Genomic DNA, 20,728 nt, shown 5'->3' on the forward strand with positions numbered 1-20,728 from the left:
TGGATGTCTTTTTAACCCAATGGATCCCAACAGTTCCTGGATGGGAAATTCCCAGGAAATGCAGTTTCCAGTAAGCCATCATGGAGAATAGAAGGACATATTGAAGCTGAAAATGGCTCTTGAATGCAGATTCAGGCTGCCAAAAACTCTCCACAGTAAGGAATGTTCGTAAGATTACCCATGTTTTCCGCATAGCTGTTTTTTTTTTTTGAGCTGACAGTAGTATAATATAATCTTAAATAAAATTATTGGGGGGAAAAAGGAAACTGTTGGTATATTGTTTTCTGCTACAGAAATTAATGTCACCATGGTAATTGAGTACTTCCTTAAGTATCAGCAGGGCGAAGAGGTCGAACTTAATTGTCCTCAATTTGGGTGTTGAAAGCTGCACTGCCTGGGGGAGGAACCTTGCCTGGACCTGTTTTAGTTTCAGTTTCCTTCTTTCTGCCCAGCCTCTCAGCTCGGTCCTCTCTGAGAGCGTGTGTGAATGCACAGCTTGTAAAATATGTTTTTGTGCTTTCTGTAAATAAATTTATTTTTATAGAAATGCCTGGTGTGTGATTTTTCTGATCTCTCGGGCCAAACACTTTCCAGAATTCTGCCACAGAAACTACCAGGAAAAACCAGGGCTGTAATCTAGATTGGGAAGTCCAAAACATCCTGGAAGAAAGCAATAGAAAAATCTAACTGACTTGTCTATGACTTAACCAGAGTCAAGCTGGTCTAGAGGGAGTCTTTGTGAGAATCAAGTAAATAGGCAGCAGTTCTCAGGACAGAGAAGTTAATTGTATAGAGAGCCAATAACTGCTCAGCTTCAATGTTTTGAAGCCTACAGCAAAGAGTCCACTGAAGCATGACAGGAAGAGAAGGCAACACGTTTGAACTGCTGGGATATAAGAGAGAATTTCCACTCTTACCTGACAGATGGCAAATGACCTTTTTTTTATGGCTTCATTCCAGTATATGATAAAGATTCTTATTTATTCACAGTGAACTGTGTCTTTAAAAGTCTCTAGCTGTCCTAACTGCCAGGAACCATGCTGAGACAAGGAACTGGTCTCTAATGTTTTATTGTTTGTACATAACAGGAATCCTAACAAACTGAAGCAGCGTGGGAAAAACCCAGCCATATAAACCCCAAAGGTTAAGGCGGTCCCGATCTGTGTCTCTTTGAATGGCTACCTAATTCCTCAGTGCTACGCATGCGCTTAACAGTCTGGATGGGAGCCCCCTGCTTGCCATCCTTACTCATGACACTAGCCAGGTTCAAACCAAGCAAATAAACCAATCCATGACAAGCTGAGAGTCCTGGAATTTCTGTCGACGTTTGCCAGAAAGTGTTAGAATCTTTATTTACTTTATCATATGTTTTTTTTTTTCAGCATTACATTACAGAATACAGTGGTGGGGATAGAGGAAGAAATAAAATGGTGGATATTTATTTATTTATTTGTTTGTTTGTTTATAAAAGTTTGCATTCTATTCATAGAATGCAAAGACCCTGAACTGCAGCAAGAAATAAAATGGTTGAAGTCTGTGGAGATGATATCCTTGAATCTCAAAATAGGCACAGCAGGTGTTGCAAATTATTAATCTTTAACATTGCTAAGTAAATAGGAAATATTTGTGGGGGGAAACTTATAAGTTTAATCACCACTAATGTAAATAGATGTTCGTTTCCTAAATGTGACAATTTTGCAGTATAGTTTTTTCTCCCTAGCATTAAATTAGCATGGTTTTCTGGATGAGTCATATAAGTGGGAGTGAACAACTTGTGAATTTTTTGATGATGGCCTGCACCTGCATATCACTAATCACCATGGTTAAAATGGGATGGAATTGAAAGTCAGTCTATTTCAACCTATAACTTGGTTTATATAGCAGTTTCAATGCTGGGATGATCCCTAGCTTCAGGCCACCTACGGCCCACCATCAGGTTCTCTGTAGTTTTCACTTGCCCGCAGTTCAGCTCTGCCTCTTCTGACATCAGTTCTGTTCCTTGCCTAAGGAACACAGTGGCACATTGCTAACCTTTCTCCCTAGGTAATTTATTACAATCAACAAACTATATTCAGTAACTAGCTCTGCCTCCTGCCATAGATAAAGACTTGACTTTCTTCATAAAAATAAATAATTCTACTTTGTTTTGGAGAAAACCATTATAGCACAGAGAAGATTATATTAGAGTCAGCAAGTTACAGTTCTGATGAACAAAATAAGTAAACTGTCTGACATAACAGATGTTGCAATGTAACATTGAAAAAAGCCGTACCAGACAAACCTGGCTTTCAAATTTCTTCCTGGAAATTAAGGCCAAATTATTAATATTTATTGAAAGCATTTTTAGTCTGCCTTAAACTAGGGCAGCCTTCTCAACCGCAGTGTCCTCCAGATATACAGAACTCAATTTCCTGAATTCCATAACCCTAAGGTTATTTGCTGAGAATCCTGCAGGTTGCAGTCTATGCATCTGTAGAGCATCCATGCTAAGCAAGGCTGTGCTAGTATATCAAGTGGAGCTTGAAAATTAAATATGCCTTAGTACAATATGCTCTCAGTTTCAATGAGAAACATTAACAGACTCTTCCAGCCTGATTATTTTTGTCAGGAAGATTTCAGAAACTTCTGCAGTAAGCACAGAGTGTGCTACTTCTGTGCGGTTTGAAAAACAACCAACATATACCATCTCATGCTATTTTCCTAACATATTTTCTTCCTGCTTGAGATTATTAGTATCAAAAAGTATGTCATGCAATATAAAGTTAATGCAACATGAATGAAGAAAACAAATAGTCTTTGCAAACGAAAACTAATATAATAATGTAATAATATGGATTAATGACTGTATTTTGTCATATCTATCTTGAAAGCATAGCGCTCAAAGATTCAGAATCCTGAACAGTTTCCAGTCCCACATCAATTCACTTTTTTGCTTGCTGCTGCTCTGCACCTTTTTGTACTCCAAAAATGTAATTTACTCAGTAAATCATTTAATAAGATGAAACATCCCACAAAATATTGTGTATATTGACTGAAAGTAATCTAAAAGGATAACTAAATATACTGTTGGTAAGTGAAGTAGATTTATAGGATTTGAAATATTGTGGGTTTCTATTTTTTTGTATCATAAAGCAGGAAGAGAGGGCTCTCATCCTGCAGCCAGCTACAACATTGATTTGACTCTAGATTAGTACACAGTGTGAATCCAGATTATCAAATTATAAATAAAATAAACCATGGCTAGGTGTGACATATAAAACCAATTAATGCAGTACTTTCCTTGCTTATTCTCTAGATGCTTGCAACTTACAGTTACATTTACATTTTTATAATACTTTTCTGTTTATTTTCAACATAAATTGAAGATAACATGTAACACTTTTTAGTACATAATATGTGTGAAATGCTAGACATTTTTTAGAAATTAAGTGATCTTGGCATCAAAACTGTTGAACTAGAAAGGTTTCCTGTGGATGTTGCCAATGTATGTTGCCTGCTGTCATCTGATGCATTTATGAAGCTACTTACGAATTTACAACAACAACAAAAAGAGATGCTTTTAAAATAATTAACCTAAAAAATTAGCTTTAACTCTATTGTTGAAAATATAAACTCCTCCTCTTCGGTGATATTTCTCTTTTGGTTATTTGTAAACCTGTAGTTTTAATCTTTTGAATCTTGGGAACCACATCTAGAAACCACCTCTTAATTTTCTTAGAGTTATCTGCACAGTGATAGTAATACAGACTTGTCAAGACTATAAACCACAGGAAAATGTGAACCATCAATTAAAATAAAGGTCAATGTTGTTGGTTCTTTGTATTTTCTTCTCTGCCTCTCATAGGTCCATCAGCTGGTGATGCCCAAGCCTCTTGGCATAGCCATGTTTTGAGGTGTTTCCAGAAGCTACCAAGGATGGAGCCATTCTTACCTCTGGGGGAATGATGTTCCATAGGGCAGGTGCTACAGCAGAAATGGCCCATCTTCTGGGTCCTGCCAGATGTAACTCCTGATTCTGACCAATCCCAAGTAGTAATATATAGCCCACTCAGGCAGAAATGGCAATTGTGATTCTATAATGAATTATACTGTGTATGTACTACTGTTTTTCAATGTGATGGTTCTTAGCTAAATGTGCACACCATTGCACCCTAACTGCTAGCTTTATTTATTGCAGTGTACATGTTTCTAAGATAAATATATTCGTGTGCCTCTCTATTATTATTTTTAAAAACTACTTCCTAGTATCATCCTGGGTGCTGTCAGTTATGACAGGTCATTCTGCCCAGCCAAGAAAGCAAACTCTGAAACAGCTGATGGGCATAAAGCTTGACAGAGGCCATCTTGCTGGCCTGGTAATATTAGCCTTAAATGAACAGAAGTAAGAAGAAAAAAAGAAAAAAAAAGCCCAGCAATATTTCCTCTGCCACCATGCCCTTTATTTTGGGACCTAGGTTTTTTTTTTTACCATTGCAATGCTGAGGCATATGAATTCCCGTATATTTTTCCAAGGTTTCATTAAGACTGCTGGTTATTGAAATGAACAAATTATTTATATGCACAAAGTCTGAAATCTATATCTTTGTTCTCCTGGACATGCTTCCTTTTTTTCCTCCCCCTCTTAAAAGGCTCAAGTATCTTTAGTATCAGCAATAGGCAGAAGTTCAACGGGTGACATGTCATGGTCACTGTGAATGAATCTTCTGTCCATCATACCACTGGAAGGACACAAGTGCCTTACTAATGAAATAAAATAACAATGCAGCAAGCTTAAATTAGAAACAAACTAGAATGATTCTTTTTTAATGTCATATGATATGTTAGCATAGTGATTGTTCAGGATTAGAATTCTCAACTGACCAGAAATCAAAATCTCTCCTGGTCTGTTTTTGTGCCCTTACAATAATTTGTTTGGCAAAAATCAGCAAATGAAACATTTCTTTCCACTTGCTCATATCTAGAGATTAGGGCCGAATTAAAGGAGCAGCTCTAAATCCTCTGGAGGAAAAAAAAGAAAAAAAGAACCTTAATTTTCACTTAAAGTTTCAGATCCTTAGACTAACAATGTCAATAGTATTTCCATTTATCTAAAAGTCCTCATATAGTTTTAAAAATAAAAAATAATCTGCAATTTCATTTGAAATGCACTGATTGATTAAAAAATGATTATTCTACTTTCTTGCAAAATCCTTGCTTTTCTTAGTTTTCCCAGTGGAGGAGGAATGGAAGACATAATCTCTTTCTTCTAAAAGGAAGCATAGCCATGATTCATGTTAAAAGATCCTCTGAATCTCTGTGTTGGAAGATAATATTCAAAATAAGGCTCTTTTCCAAAGTATTACAATTAAGCAGGATTGTAGCCAAACTTGCCCTTAAAATAAACTACCCAACCTGAGAAATTTCACAAGAAGTAACTGTTGCAATCAAATCCTGCAGGTAACTACTGTATGCTTCTATTTTTAATGTGCTGCAATGAAAAACAATTATTTGAAACTTAAGGCTAAGTTGGAACACATGGAGGATTGATTTTAGGTTTCCGAGATTTTTCAAGAACAAAAGATACAACTGCGTCCTCACCTTTGCCTCCAGATGGCATGGTTGCTACATCATCAGAGCCTGGCAAGCCTGTCCTTATTCCATTGTTAAAGGTGTGTCCATCTGCTGGTTGTAGCTGCCAATTTAGCCCAAGCATATGCATCGCTGCAAGACACAGAAAGCCAGGAAAAATAAGCATACAATGCATTTATTATTAAAGTCGAGAGGGAAAAGATATCCATTTTAAATGGGCATCTCCTCTCTGAGATAGACACACACACACACACACACACACACAGAGCTAGACAGAGAGAGAGAGAGAGAGAGTTTACGTTTCTTGAATTACTACACAAGCAGTCCAAAGGAAAACATTAGACTACACGCATACACATATTCATGTGTGCAAGTTTCTCATTATAACATTAACATTAATTACTTCTTTCTTATAGCCTGCTAAGAACTTTTTCTGAACAAGTTTTTCCTTTTCGTTTGGTCTACAAAGATTGAAGTACTATACAGTATATGCCTTGCACTACCAGTCTCCCTAAGTGGATTTACTGCTGAATAAACAAGACCAGGCATATGCTAGAAGGCTGAGAACTGCCTAGACATACTTTGTGAAGTAAACAATGTCAGTATTTTAACATACCCGGAGTTAATTTTAACATATTTAAATAGCACTCTGAAAAACTCTTATCTTTTAACTAGAAGTCATTTCACGACAGGGTTGTTATGTTTCTGGAAAAATAATCAGGAAATCAGCATGTGAAGAATAGCTGTGCCAGTAGTTCAATTGTTTTTAAGAGTTGAAAATAAAAGTTATAGTGGGAGATGCCATTCATTTATTTTGTTCAATTGTATTGATTGTCCCACAGAGCTTTTTAATCTTAGGGTTTCTTTTAAGCCTTTTAAAAACATGGAGAAAGAGCTATTTTTATCTCTCTAAAATAAGTGAGTAATGTATCCTCTGGATATCATTGCATTTCACATCAGTGATGGTGTGTATTTTCTAGCTAACACAGGACTGTCTTCGGATATGGTGTGAATTGGGCCTAGATGTATATGATATAGCCACAGATTCTTCTATGATAGCATATCTTTGTACACAACCTCCTCAAAATGCTTTTAAGCCATTTCCACAACTTACATATTTCCATGTACTTCTTTTTCAAATATATATATATCGATTTGCAACATTTGAGCCAAAAATTCTGTTGCAAAATTTCAAGGGAGTGCAAAGTAGATGAAGTTGTTTAATAACATGCAATTAAAATTCATTAATATTCATAAACTGATCAACAATAGTCAGAATCCTTAGATCGCCAGATGACACTTTATATTTAGAACTGCCCTTGGTTTCAAATTAAATAGTTGTTGCAATTTTCTTCTCTTTTCTGTTTAAAGTGCTTTGTGTGTATTGCATTATGCTTCTTTATTTACAAGGCATTTATTTAAATCCCAGAAAGCTGCTTATAGAAAACCACAAATTAGATTACTTATAAATTGTACATATGTACATCTCCATAAATAAAGATAAGTTTCATGACAAAATTTCTTTCACTTATAAAACTGAGCAGCGAACAATAGATACATTCTGTATTACCAAGATGGTAATTTTATTTATTTATTTATTTATTGAATTTTATCACCGTCCATCTCCCCCCACAAGGAGGGACTCTGGGCAGTTTACAAAAAACAAAATTTAAAATACAATACCACCATAAATACAATAACTATAACTATATATAGATAAAAGATATAAAATATGGTAGAATCCAGATGGCTAAGATTGTACCTCAATCAGTGAGTGTCAAGGGCCATTCTAAGGCATCATGTTCTGGGCTGCAAGAAATACTGTGGAATTTCCTTGCAAAGAGGTCCCCCTCTGGCTTCTTTTACATGTAGTCTTATCCCAATTTGAGATTTGTGCTCCACCCATATCCCTGTGATGCTATGAGGCTTGCATAGATGTTTCCAAGATAAGCTGGTTAACCTTTGCTTCAGAGAAAATACCATGAAGACGGTTTTGCAGTGTTTTCCCTGGAGATACAGAGTGGGTTGTTTCCTACTCCTCCTTTTCTGCTCTTCTGCATTACTGCTCCCCCTGAAACCAAGGTACAATCAAGACAACCAAGGATGCTTTTGCAACACCTTTTTTAGTTGCTCAGGTGCTCTGAGGACTGGCTGGGCTGCTCCCACAGAAGTAGCTATTTTCCTTTCCTTTCACTACAAAACCCAGGGAGGGAATAGTGATGATGTGAGTGAGGTATCAGCTTGCTGTTATTTTTTACACCCACTCATTGGCAAGCCAGAGGAGGCATCAGACAGCAAAGTGGGCAAGGATGGAGGAATGGTAGCAGTGAGGATACTTGTGCAGTAGCAGAAAAATATTGCAGGGGGCATGAGAAGTTTAACTGGTAACTGGGTGGAAGAGTCCTCTGGTACACTTCCCCAGGAGAGCAGGAGGCAAAATATTTGTGACATCTGCTTCTTGTTCTTTATCCCATACTGTCACCTGCCTAGAAGGAAGCATCAGGGACCATAAATAGGAAAGAGGAGAGATTGAGAAGCTGAGTCAGTCTCTCTGCATTAGGACTTTAAAGTGCATACATACAGCCTGGATCCCTCAGAACTGTCTGATATTTTATGCTTGGAAATTCACAGAACTAAGAACAGACCTCACATGCACCAAAATCTACAGCTTGGGATTCATTCCTCATTGTTTAGATACACAATTAAACTCAGGATTATTGTCTCTATTGTAATTAAATGTGCTTTGAATTACTGAGCCTACTTACTAAGCTTGGAAGTACTTCACAAGAGCCATCAACATTCAAAATCATATCATCACCACCACCACCACATCTTGCTGTAATCAGTGTTACACACTAAATAGTTTTGTTAAAATTCACATTTATGTCTTGCAAGGGATCAAACAGTTGTGGACTGGAAAGCAGACACATAATAGGTTAATTTTTCAGAGGAGAGTCTCCAGGGTCTTCAGTTTAAATGTGGCAGAGCTTACAAGTGAAATAAATTTGGAGGCCTCACCTTCAATGGTACTTATGCCTACAGTTCAGAAGGAACACAATTCATCACCACTGACAGGATCTCCTCAAGAGAGACTTGCAAATGGAATAGCAGGGTCTTGGGGGTCAGGATAAAAGGCCAGCTGAACATCGGGGTAGTAAAACAGATCCAGGCCTGACATCTTTACCTTCCATTCTGTCTAGGACAATCAGTCATTTTCAAATATATGAATACCACAGTGGCAAAAAGACTACCTGGTGGAATTTCCTAAAGATGTTGGAGTAGGTAAATCTGTCAATAAAAAGAGCCACATCTGTGCTGGGAAGAGGTGGGGGAAAGCAAATAGACCACAATGAATATAGCCAAACTGAATTTCATTTCAGCTGCTGCTGCTGCTGCTGCTGCTGCTGCTGCTGACTAGCCACACCCCACCACTGTAGAGGTACTGAGCAATAATAAAGGGAGATCCTCGGGAAGCAAGAGATCGTATCTTTTCACATAGAGAGGTCACTGGAGCTTTGTGGGGCATCACTAAACTGTTCTCACACAAAAGTGCCTGGTAAAGGATGAAGAGCCAATCAATACGTATTAGATGAAATATGTGGCATGACATAGTCATCTGCTTGTGTAAACACAGTAGCCAGCTACATGGTGTGTTTAGAGAGAGGGTTACCAAGAGCTGATTTCCCCCCCACCCCCCTTAAGGATCAGCACTGTCAGCATATAACAAGAGCAGAAAATACACACTTCTCATCTCAAAGGAAAAGTGATAAATCTGTCAATGTCCAAGAGCTTCAGCATACTAGATTTTTATGGATAACAAAATCAAGCAGTCAATCAAATCTGTATTTTGATCATAGACAAACATAAAATACAATCAGGAGAAATTACACGCATTTCGATAATAACAGTGAAACATATAAGACCTATAAGTTGTATTTATTTATTTATTTATTTATTTATCTATCAAATTTTTATCACCACCCATCTCCCCCAAAAGGGGGACCCTGGGTGGTTTACAATAAAATTAACAATTGAAACCATAAACATATAAAAATATGATACAAAACAGCCGAATATAAATAGAAGATAAAAATGGGTATACAATCCAAATTGCAGTAAGATCTAATTCAGCGGGGAGGGTTCTATGGCCCCGAGGAAGAACTATCCCCCTTCCCACCCCAGGCAAGGAGGCATAATTGAAGGCTAGGACTGCTAACACAATAGTATAATGTCAAAACAGTAAGATCTCTTCATAAAAATTCTTAATATTAATACTAAGACCATGGGTTAAAAGCCCGGGGGGTGGGTGGCTCTGAAGGCCACCAAAAGGGTGTAAAAAAGATAAAGATAAAAAGGATTCTCAGTAAGTTGTACAACAAAGCATTTTTTTTTTTACATGAAGAGTTTAAAGGATCTTTCTAAAAAGTACAAATGAGACACCAGAGGGAAAAATATAATTGGAACTATAAGTAATTGCAAACAATTCAAGGAATGTTTTTAAAGGTGAAAATGTTGCTCAATATATTGCTGCCAAATGGCTACAAATTTATTTTGTTAAACATTAGGACTGAAGTGAATGAATGCTGCTCTTCTTCAAAGAGGTTTTTTTAATGTTCAATGAAACTGATTAGAGCTCACTTTTGGAGTCTGGAAGCTAACTAGTAAAAACTGTCTTGTCTGACTGACCTATAAATCCTGACATCTGTTCAGAAGTTGCTTCTCCTGACTGCCTCTGAAGACCCAAGGACCTTTAACCATCAGCAGATTATTTTAGTATATTCTAAACAGCTTTGGGATGCTTTTATATCACTGTGCAACATACATAGCTTTGCCCTATTAATCTAATTCCCAACCATGCACCTGTTTGGATGCTTTGAGCCACCCAAAATGTCTACAGAATCAAATGTCTCAAAGCTTTTGTCATAAATACCCTTCTGCCTGTACCTTAGGCTGATTCTGTGGGCTTCAGAACCAATTGTGAGAAACCTGCTAGGTATCTCAGTTCCAAAGTTAAACCTTTGCACTCATCTGATAACACAGCATGTATTAAGCAAATGGCTGAGGGCCAGTTTTAGTTATGCTGGGAATGCACAAGGCATAAAACATGAGACTTACGTGGCACAAATGACAGTAGTTAAATGGTAGTTATATGAGAGTATAGTTTTATGTAACTCTAGTAAAAGGAGCTTGATATCAGTACACAGAGAGGTTGAACTAGGCAATCTAAAGGATGCCCTAGTCCATCTCTACAATTAAAAATAAAATATTGGAACTAATTGTGACCATTTGAACTATAAAAGGAATGCAATGAAAGCTGCAAATATATACACACTTACAAGTAAATTCTATTTAAGTGTGGAAGATCATTTCTGAATAAGGATTGCAGATCATTTTACTGGGTATGCTATGTCATACTAAGCTGATGTTTTATTAAAACATGTCAGTGTTCACTTGTGCTGATAAATTTCAACCGAGACTTCTGCTTGATGTTCAGCCTCAATTTCCAAAGCATCAAGTAGAGATAAATAAAAGGCAATGAAAAAGGCATCCTTTCCATTTGAGACTCATCTGTTCACTACTACCTCTGACACCAGGTAGGGAGAACAGAAGAACTAATGACTGTCATCATGGATACTGTTGAAAGATAAATGAAATACCTAAGGACAACAGTGAAAAAGGGAAAGTCCAAATTCCAATCAATCCTACGTAACTTTTAATATATTCTTGGATTCTTTTTTTCTTAAGCACATAAAAAGAATTGGAAACTGGGAACAAAAGCCATCTGGTAATTTGCAATATAATTTTGCAATATATAGAACAGATTTGGAGAAAATAAATGGTAAAACTCACTTCAGAAATAAGTGATTTATTTATTTTTTCTCCTCCAGACCTGATTATGTGAATGGAATAGAATGAATTTTCAAAGCAATGCACAACTGATCCACCCACAAATCCCATTAGTAGTAATGGGATTTTGTCTATTGCTCACGCAGTGCTTTGAAAATTTACCCCTCCATGTCCAATTTCAGTCTTTTTTGCTTGCAAAATATTTGTGAAGGTTACATATACTTGGAATTATATAACAGTTAAAAAAAAATCACACAATCTGGTTTCAAATTCCCTGAAGCACCAACATTTAGCATGCTTAAAAAGAGATGGAACAATAGTAACAACCCTGAATTATCATTATTTTTCTTTTTTTTAATAAATGAATCTTTATTAATTTATTTAAAGAAACATAAAATTACATACAAACAATAATATCTTACAATACAAAAAAGAGAAAAAGAGAGAAGAAAAAGAAAAAAAAAGGGAGGAGGAGAAAAAGAAAAGAGAGAAAATGATATATATATATATATATATATATATATATAAATAAAAATAAATAAAAAAGAATAAAATGAAAAATAAATAAATAAATAGAAAGATTTGGGTTTCCAACTTTCTAGACAGTACAGCTTAATATCCTAGCGTATTATTTTTTTTCCTTAATTCTCTAAGTTGCCTTCATTGTTGTTGTTTATTCGTTTAGTCGCTTCTGACTCTTCGTGACTTCATGGACCAGCCCACGCCAGAGCTTCCTGTCGGTCGTCAACACCCCCAGCTCCCCCAGGGACGAGTCCGTCACCTCTAGAATATCATCCATCCACCTTGCCCTTGGTCGGCCCCTCTTCCTTTTGCCCTCCACTCTCCCCAGCATCAGCATCTTCTCCAGGGTGTCCTGTCTTCTCATTATGTGGCCAAAGTATTTCAGTTTTGCCTTTAATATCATTCCCTCAAGTGAGCAGTCTGGCTTTATTTCCTGCTATTTACATACTGTATGTTCATATTAACTTTTTGAGTCCATTCCACATATTTAAAAAAAGGTGTCCAGTCCTTTTGAAAGTCTTCCATATTTTTATCGTTTAGTTGGTCCGTTAGTTTTGCCATTTGTGCCAAGTTTAGGGATTTAAGTATCCATTCTTCCACAGACGGGATTAATTCTTCTTTCCACATTGTGGCATAAGTAATTCGGGCCGAAGTAATCAAATACAGTAGAAGTTTTCCATAGTTTTTTTTCCAAATCTTTGTTCATAAACCCCAATAAGTAGAATTCCGGTGATTTATCAATGTTTACTGCCAACATTTTACAGATTATATTATGTATAGATGACCAATTTTTTTTCGCTTTTTTACAGGTCCACCACATACGGTATAAAGTTCCAATTTCTTTTTTACATTTCCAACAGACATTTGACGTATTTCGAAACATTTTCGATAATTTTTCAGGAGTAATATACCACATGTACATCATTTTAAATTATAATTTAATGTAAATTTTAATCCCTTAGTCCACATTCTTTCCCAAACATCGTATTCAATATTGTATCCAAAATTTTTCTCCCATTTGTTCATACATTGCTTAATTTGTACATTTAATATTCTCATTTGTAATAGCATTTTATATGTTTTAGAGATCATGTCATCATTATTAGCATAGATTTGTTCATCCCACCAAGATAGTTTTTTTGTAAATGTGTAACTTTTGGCATCTATTTTAAATTGTTCTTTTAATTGAATATATGTAAACCATTGACATGAATATCCTTCATTTTCCAGTTCTTCTCTTGTTTTCACTGTAAATTTGGTCCCTTCAAATTTTATTAAATCCGAATATTTTAGCCACTTATGGTTTCCTATTGTTTCTCGCCTTACAAAAGCTTCTTGTGAGGAAATCCATAGTGGTATTGTCGATGTTAAAATAGATTTATATTTTTCCCAAATTTTAAGAATGGACCGTCTAATACAATGATTATTAAATGTTTTATTTACTTTCAATTTGTTATACCATAAGAAGACGTGCCATCCAAATTTTAAATCATGTCCTTCTAAATTTAGTAATTTATAATCTTGTAGGGTAATCCATTCTTTTAACCATAATAGACCACATGCCTCATAATATAACCTGAAATTGGGAAGACCCAAGCCGCCTCTTTCCTTATCCTCTTGTAGTAATTTGAATTTAATTCTTGGTCTTTTCCCTTGCCAAATACATTTTGAAAGATCTTTTTGCCATAATTTAAAAATGTTATCAGTTATAAATATTGGAATGGTTTGAAATAAAAATAGCATCTTTGGCAAAATATTCATCTTAATTGCAGAGATTCATCCCATAAGTGATAAGTTTAATTTTTCCCACCTCAATAAATCTTGTTTAATTTCCTTCCATATTTTAACATAATTATTTTGAAATAAATCACTAGTTTTGGCTGAAATCTCTATCCCTAGATATCTAACTTTTTTAACACTATTAAATCCTGATTTAATTTCTAATACATTCTGATTATTTTGTGGCATGTTTAAATTTATCATCTTCGTTTTTTGATTATTTATTTTAAAACCAGCTAATTCTCCATATTCTTGTAGTGTAATAAGTGATCAATTGATATTAACGGGTTTTGTAAAGTGATATCTAAATCATCCGCAAAGGCTCTTAATTTATATGTTTCTTGCTTAATCTTTATCCCTTCAATTCGATGATCCTTTCTGATAGCTTCTGTTAGAACCTCCAATACAAATATAAATAATAAAGGAGATAGCGGACAACCTTGCCTTGTTCCTTTTTCTATTTGACATTCTTGTGTTATCTCTTCGTTAATCACAGTTCTGGCTTTTTGAAATGTATAAATTGATTTTATTGCTTTTATAAATATATTGCCAAAATCCATCAATTCTAAAGTCTTAAGCATAAAATTCCAATTTAGGTTGTCAAAAGCTTTTTCAGCATCTAAAAATAACAACATAATCTGTTTTTCATTATGGAATAGAGCATACTCTATTATATTTAAAACCGTACTTATATTGTTTTTTATATATCTTTGGGGTAAAAAACCATTTTGGTCATAATTAATTATTTCTTCAAGTATTGTTTTTAGTCTTTCAGTTAGAATTAAAGTAAATATTTTATAGTCATTGTTTAATAACCAAATAGGTCTATAATTTTTACATAGTGATGGGTCTTGATTTTCTTTTGGGATTAGTATCATATTTGCCTCTGACCAAGATTTTGGTATTGGGTTTTCTAACAGAATCACATTCATTAAATCTTTAAGTGGTAACAAAATTTGATCTTGAAAATATTTATAATAACCTGCTGAAAATCCATCTGGACCTGGAACTTTGCCTGTTTTCAATTTTCTAATTGCCTCTATAATTTCCTGGGTTGTGATGGGATTGTTAATTAATGCTTTTTGGTCTTTAGTTAATTTCTTTAAATTTTGTTTTAATAAATAGTTTTCAATTTTATCAATTGAAATTTCTTGTTTCTTGTATAGGTTTGTAAAGAAATTACGAAATGCCTTTTTAATTTTTTCATTGTCAACTAATTCTTTCCCATTTTCTCAAATTTTAGTAATATTTTTTTCCTTTTCTTAATTTGTATGCTAACCATTTTCCAGCTTTATTAGCATATTCAAAATTTCTTTGTTTAATATATCTCAATTTTCTTTCAATTTCATCTGTTGTATTTTTAATTGCTGCTGTAAAATTTTTATTTGATGATTTATACCTTCATCTGATGGTCTTATTTGAATATTTTTTTCTTTTATCTTAATTTGATCAAGAACTGTTTGAATTTTTTCTTGTGTTTTTCTCTTTAAGCAACTATTTAAATACATAAAATATCCTCTCATATATGCCTTGCTAGTATCCCATACTGTCCCAATACTCACTTCATTATTTAAATTCCATTCAAAGAATTATTTTAATTTCTTTTGGCAATCTTCCACAAGTTCTTTGTTTCTCAACAAGGTTTCATTTAATCTCCACCTATAACTTTTTGGGTGGAGTTTTATAACCAATTGAACTGGATTATGGTCTGAGAAGGATCGGGGAGAATTGATACATTTAAAATTTTATTTGCCAAATTTTTAGATAACCATATCATATCGATCCTGGAGAACAATTTGAATCTGTCTGAATAAAATGTATAATCTCTAGCTGTACCGTTTTTATAACTCCAAGCATCTACAATAGCCAAATTTTCTGACATATCAAAAAAAGATTGGGGCAATTTTCCTTGATTTTTTTTTTATTTGTTGTTCAGATTTTCTGTCAATAATTGGTAAGGTAACTCCGTTCCAATCTTCCATCATAATCCAATTGTTATAGGATAATTCAGAAAGTTCATTTGATAAATTTTGATAGAATTTATTCTGATTATCATTAGAGGCATATACTCCAACCAACATTGCTTTAGAATTTTGTAGTTGTAATTCTATTATTAAATATCTCCCATTTTTATCATCACTTATTAATTTAGAATTTAGATGGGGCTTGGCGCTGCGGGTTAAACCGCTGAGCTGTCGATCGGAAGGTCGGCGGTTCGAAACCGCGCGGCGGGGTGAGCGCCCGTTGCTCGTCCCAGCTCCTGCACACCAAGCAGTTCGAAAACATGCAAATGTGAGTAGATTAATTGGTACCGCTTCGGCGGGAAGGTAACGGCGTTCCGTGAGTCGTGCTGGCCACATGACCCGGAAGTGTCTATGACAACGCCGGCTCCAAGGCTTTGAAACGGAGATGAGCACCGCCCCCTAGAGTCGGACACGACTGGACTTTACGTCAAGGGAAACCTTTACCTTTACTTTACATATATTACAATTCCATTTATTTATTTATTTATTTTCATTTGCTTCTATAAATTCATTTCCTAATTTGTTATTTACCAGATATTTACTATCTTTTTTCACAATATGAGTTTCTTGAAGACATATTATATCTTGTTTTAATTTGTATAAATAGTGGAAAACTTTTTTCCTTTTAGCTGTGGTATTGGCTCCATTTATATTCCAGGAAAGGCATTTTAGTTCACTCACTGGAAAGTATTGCAAATTCTTTAGAACTTGAAGCTAGTTCCTCTGCACTTTGTTCCTCTGTATTTAAACGTTTTACTTTACTTTCTTTACTTTCTGGCCTTTCCCTTCTATCTGTTTCTGGTTCTAAATCTTTCTTATATTTTCTGAGAAATTCCTGAGCCTTAAAAATAGTATTCAGTTTATATCTTTGTTGTTGGAATGTGACATTAACTCCTTCCAATACTTCCCACCTAAAGGGGATTTTATTTCATTTAAGGACTTCAGTGAGAAAGAAATAGTCCCTTCTTTTTTTTTAATATTCTCAGTGGTATGTCTTTCAATAGCATAATCTCCTCTCCTTCGATATTAATTTTTTTCCCATAGGAGACCTGTGTTATCAATTATTTTGTCTTTTTCCTAGCAAATTCAATTATTGTATCTCTTGGTTTCCGGTTAATTTTTTCATATTTCCAGTTAACTCTGAACATTTTTTCTATGCAAGCGTTTGAACCACTATTTCTCTTATTTCTGCCTCTTTTTTTTCAGGTACACCTCTAAGTCTAACACAATGTTCTTTTTCTTTTAACTCTAACACAGTTAATCGGTCTAATTCTCTATCATTCTCTACTTCTAATTTCTCCACTCTTTCTCTTACCTCTTGAATGTCTGCTTTTATTCTTTTGTCCGTTGTCTCTAACTTACGATCTAACCTTTTTTCAAATCCATCTATTTTCTTCTCTAATAATTGCGTTAAATTTTGAGTAATATTTTGGATTGTTTTTTGCGTAAAATCTTCAAACATGGCTTTCAGCCATTCTCCTTCCCCAGCTTCTGAGCCTCTCCTATTCTGTCTCCTTGTGCTCATTTTGCTCTTATCGAAATCTTTATTTACCTATCTTAATCACTACACCTAATGTTATATTTATCTATATAAAGCAATGTATAATATTTATATCAAAACATCCAGAGCATACAATTCAAAATAATCTTATAAACATCTACAATATAGTCCAATATGGCGTTAGAAATTAATTAATTAATTCAGTTCCTTTTAAGTGAGGACTGGCAGTAAAGATTTTTTGTCTTCAAAGTATAGAAAAGTTTTTTTGTTTTCCCCCGCTTAGAAAGTTTCTTCTTTTTCTCTTCTGTGGTCAAAAGTTGTAGTTTCTTTTAATAGAGATGAAGGGGGCTGCAGAATTGCCTAGCTAGCTAGGCTACTCACGCGGGTTCTACAGATGTGCCTCCAGGCTTCCCGGCTGCTTTATTGTTGCGGCGAAAGTGAAAGTGTTGAAATAGAAAGCAAAGCTTTCGCCTGCCGCTCCGAAGCCGCTGGAGCCTTTCGCCGGCAGCGCTCCTTTTCTAGCGCTGCCTACGAGGTCTGCCCGTCTCTCTCCGACTCCGCAGGACTCTCAACCTCTACGTTGTAGATATTAATTTTTCCGAGCTCTTACAGAGCTCGACCTGCCACCATACTCCTTCACCGGAAACCGCCCAATTATCATTACTTTTTGATCTATTGCTTGACAGCAATGAGACCTGTTTTATTCTCTTCTTGTATTTCCTCCCTTCAGTCCTCCTTGCAGAAATGTTTTCATTTTGTGCCACTTCTCGAATGCAATTTTTGACACAAGAATGATGACAGCACTGCATGCTGCATTCAGAATTTGAAATCTTATGACAAAACTGTGCAAGAGAAGCATAATGCAGTGGCATGATTCATCCATTCTCATGACAGTCCTTAGATTGTACAGAGAGAAGAAAATTGGAACAAGATTCATCAGTTCCTGAAATCATATACAATGAGTCTGCTTTTGCAGCAACCTTAAGATTCAAGAAGCAACTTTCTTTTCCAAGAGTCATCTTGGGCTACAAGATCTGAACAGAAGAGTTTGCATTTTACGTGGATCAACACAAATATGTTAAATATAGTACACAATCTATTTGCTCATTGCCAAAGTATTTTCTGTGCATCGGTTCTGGAGGTGCCATGTTCAAGAGACAATATAGTGTCAGAGAATATTTTTAATAGCTGCAGACTTGATATTTTAACTTACATTTCATGGCTTCAATAGAACTCTAAATAAGTAACAGTTTAGGGGTGGTGGGGATGGTAAAATGAGTAAAGCAAAAAATAAACAAAAAATGAGCTGGTAACCAATCCAAAATTTCTTCCATCATTATGAAACAAATCAACATAATTTAATTCTGACTTGAAGAGTCATCCTGAAGGTAGAATTAGTCCCCTATTTACCATTCTCTCTCTATAACCATATGGCCAGCTTTCAGAGCAACAGCAGTGGCACAGCCTAAACCCCCATCATGTTCATGAAATCCTCTAACATTCAGCCTTTCCTTCCACTTGCCATCTATTAAATAAGAGCCCAGACTCTTGCACTCCCATTGCTAGACAAAACAGTAGCTTCAGTAAAGGTGAGATTAAAATGCACCTAAAGAGCAGAAGAAACAGCTATACTTTTACTTGACAGTTTCTCGGACTTTTCTCAGCAGGACTGAAATTGGCTAGGCAGCAGAGAAAGTGCAGAATTGTAAAAGAGATATTTTAGGAAAACATTAGAGAAATATCTAAGATAGTACGCCTTTACTAGAAGTGCATTTGTGCCCAAGATAAATTTGGAACTATTGTAGCATGCTCAAGACAGGATTAAACATTAGCCTAAGTATGTGGTAAAACAGTGTTCCTGCTGCTGTGTAATTATCTGAGAGAACTTCTGGGTGGAGAATGGAATGTCTCTGCTCGGTGCCAACTTCCTTTAAAGCTTCCATACTTTGAAATATGGTGGCTATTTTATTATTTCAAGAGGGGAGCCATAGCCAACTTTCCTTTTACAGGAAGATTAAAATATATGAGAAATAGAATAATTACATAGGTTCGATTAATTAGAAATATAAGGGTCAATGGTATTTCTACACATTTGTTTGGTATATACATAATGATGGTTACCTGAGTACCAGAGGGCCAGCATTTGAAATACATTATTTTTCCCTCCTGATCTAGACTGAAACTTTCTCTTCTGTACTTCTTTTGCATTATCATGAACTTAATTATATTGATTTCAGTGATTATCATAAGTGAAATCCATTGCTATGCTAGTGGATTTTCACATATTGACATTTTCTCTTTCCACCTTCTTCTCTCCCTTAATGCTCCACTCCAGTTTGTTACTGAGAGAGGAAGTAGTGGTTTATCAGCAATTGCCATTCTACCTTGGTTTTCAAATTCAATTCCAACCCTTGTTTCAAATATAAAGAAACCATGGAGCTGTATGGAAGGTTACCTTTCTACCAGTAGAATAGTCACTGCTGGTTGATTATACTTTTGTATTGTACATTTTAAAAATGCATTGATCTACACACTCACAAATAACAAAGTTATTGGGAGTATGGATCTTGAAAGCCACAGTAAAAATTAAGGCAAGAGGAGTATCATACGAGTGAAGTTTCATCTGTGTATACCGAGAAGTATTTTTAGTTCTAAAGCTTTATTTCAGTTTTCCAAAGCTTTGCTAAATATTTAAGGTGCAAACCTGGAGAAGAGGTTATGTACAATAATATTCTTCTGCTGGTAGAATAGCATCTGCCAGTCAAAGGGGAAATGAAGGATAGGGGGCTTTCTGGGACAGATTTGGCATACACATGAGAGAAGGAAGAGGAAGGAGAGTAAGGGAAGGATGCAGAAGGTTAAGTGTAGGCCCAAGTTTTATCCCACTAAAATGGGAGAGAACTAAGCACAAGCTTAGTTATAAGCAATATTCAGTGGTGAATTTTCATTTGAGCAGGACACTAGAATTTCAAAGAATTTTAAGATTTCCCAGGAACATGAGAGAAAGAAGAGAAGAGCTTGATGTTATTCTGGGTATAAAATATTCATTATAATATAGGGGAGAATTGCGGCATGTAAATTCAGAATGGACAGAGACAGAGGTACTGCATCCAATCATCCTGGAAAAGGAAAGGAAAAGGAAAGTTGAAGCCCAGTATTACTGAGATGTGAGGTATATTGGCGAATTATTTTGCTTATTCTGGCATTCAAGGGACTAGGAAGCCTTCAGGATCACTTGACTAGATTATAAATGATAACAACCAGCTGAACCAGCTATTGTTAGGGCAATTATATTTTTATATTTTTAAACTCCACTCCTTTCTAAGATCCTGCAAGCTGTCATTCTTATAGCCAAGACCGGGATACTTAGAATAATTCATATTCAATATTCTACTGCCCAGCATTTAGTCCCCACATTATGAATACGCAAATCCATGTGAGGACTCTCTGAAATCTTTATACAAATGTGGTTAACTTTTTATAGGTT

At 35.3% G+C, this 20,728-nt stretch overlaps 1 protein-coding gene across 1 annotated transcript in view; it reads right to left on the reverse strand.

The window, feature by feature from the left end:
* TENM2 (teneurin transmembrane protein 2) overlaps positions 1 to 20,728 on the reverse strand; it is an 874,568-nt gene that overhangs the window by 196,595 nt on the left and 657,245 nt on the right. Inside the window, exon 6 of the mRNA XM_063292454.1 lies at positions 5,578 to 5,700. Within this exon, the coding sequence (XP_063148524.1) occupies positions 5,578 to 5,700 (123 nt within the window). The remainder of the gene's footprint in view (positions 1 to 5,577; positions 5,701 to 20,728) is intronic.

This window comes from Candoia aspera, chromosome 2 (assembly GCF_035149785.1).
Source record: "Candoia aspera isolate rCanAsp1 chromosome 2, rCanAsp1.hap2, whole genome shotgun sequence".
NCBI classification, from domain to species: domain Eukaryota; kingdom Metazoa; phylum Chordata; class Lepidosauria; order Squamata; family Boidae; genus Candoia; species Candoia aspera.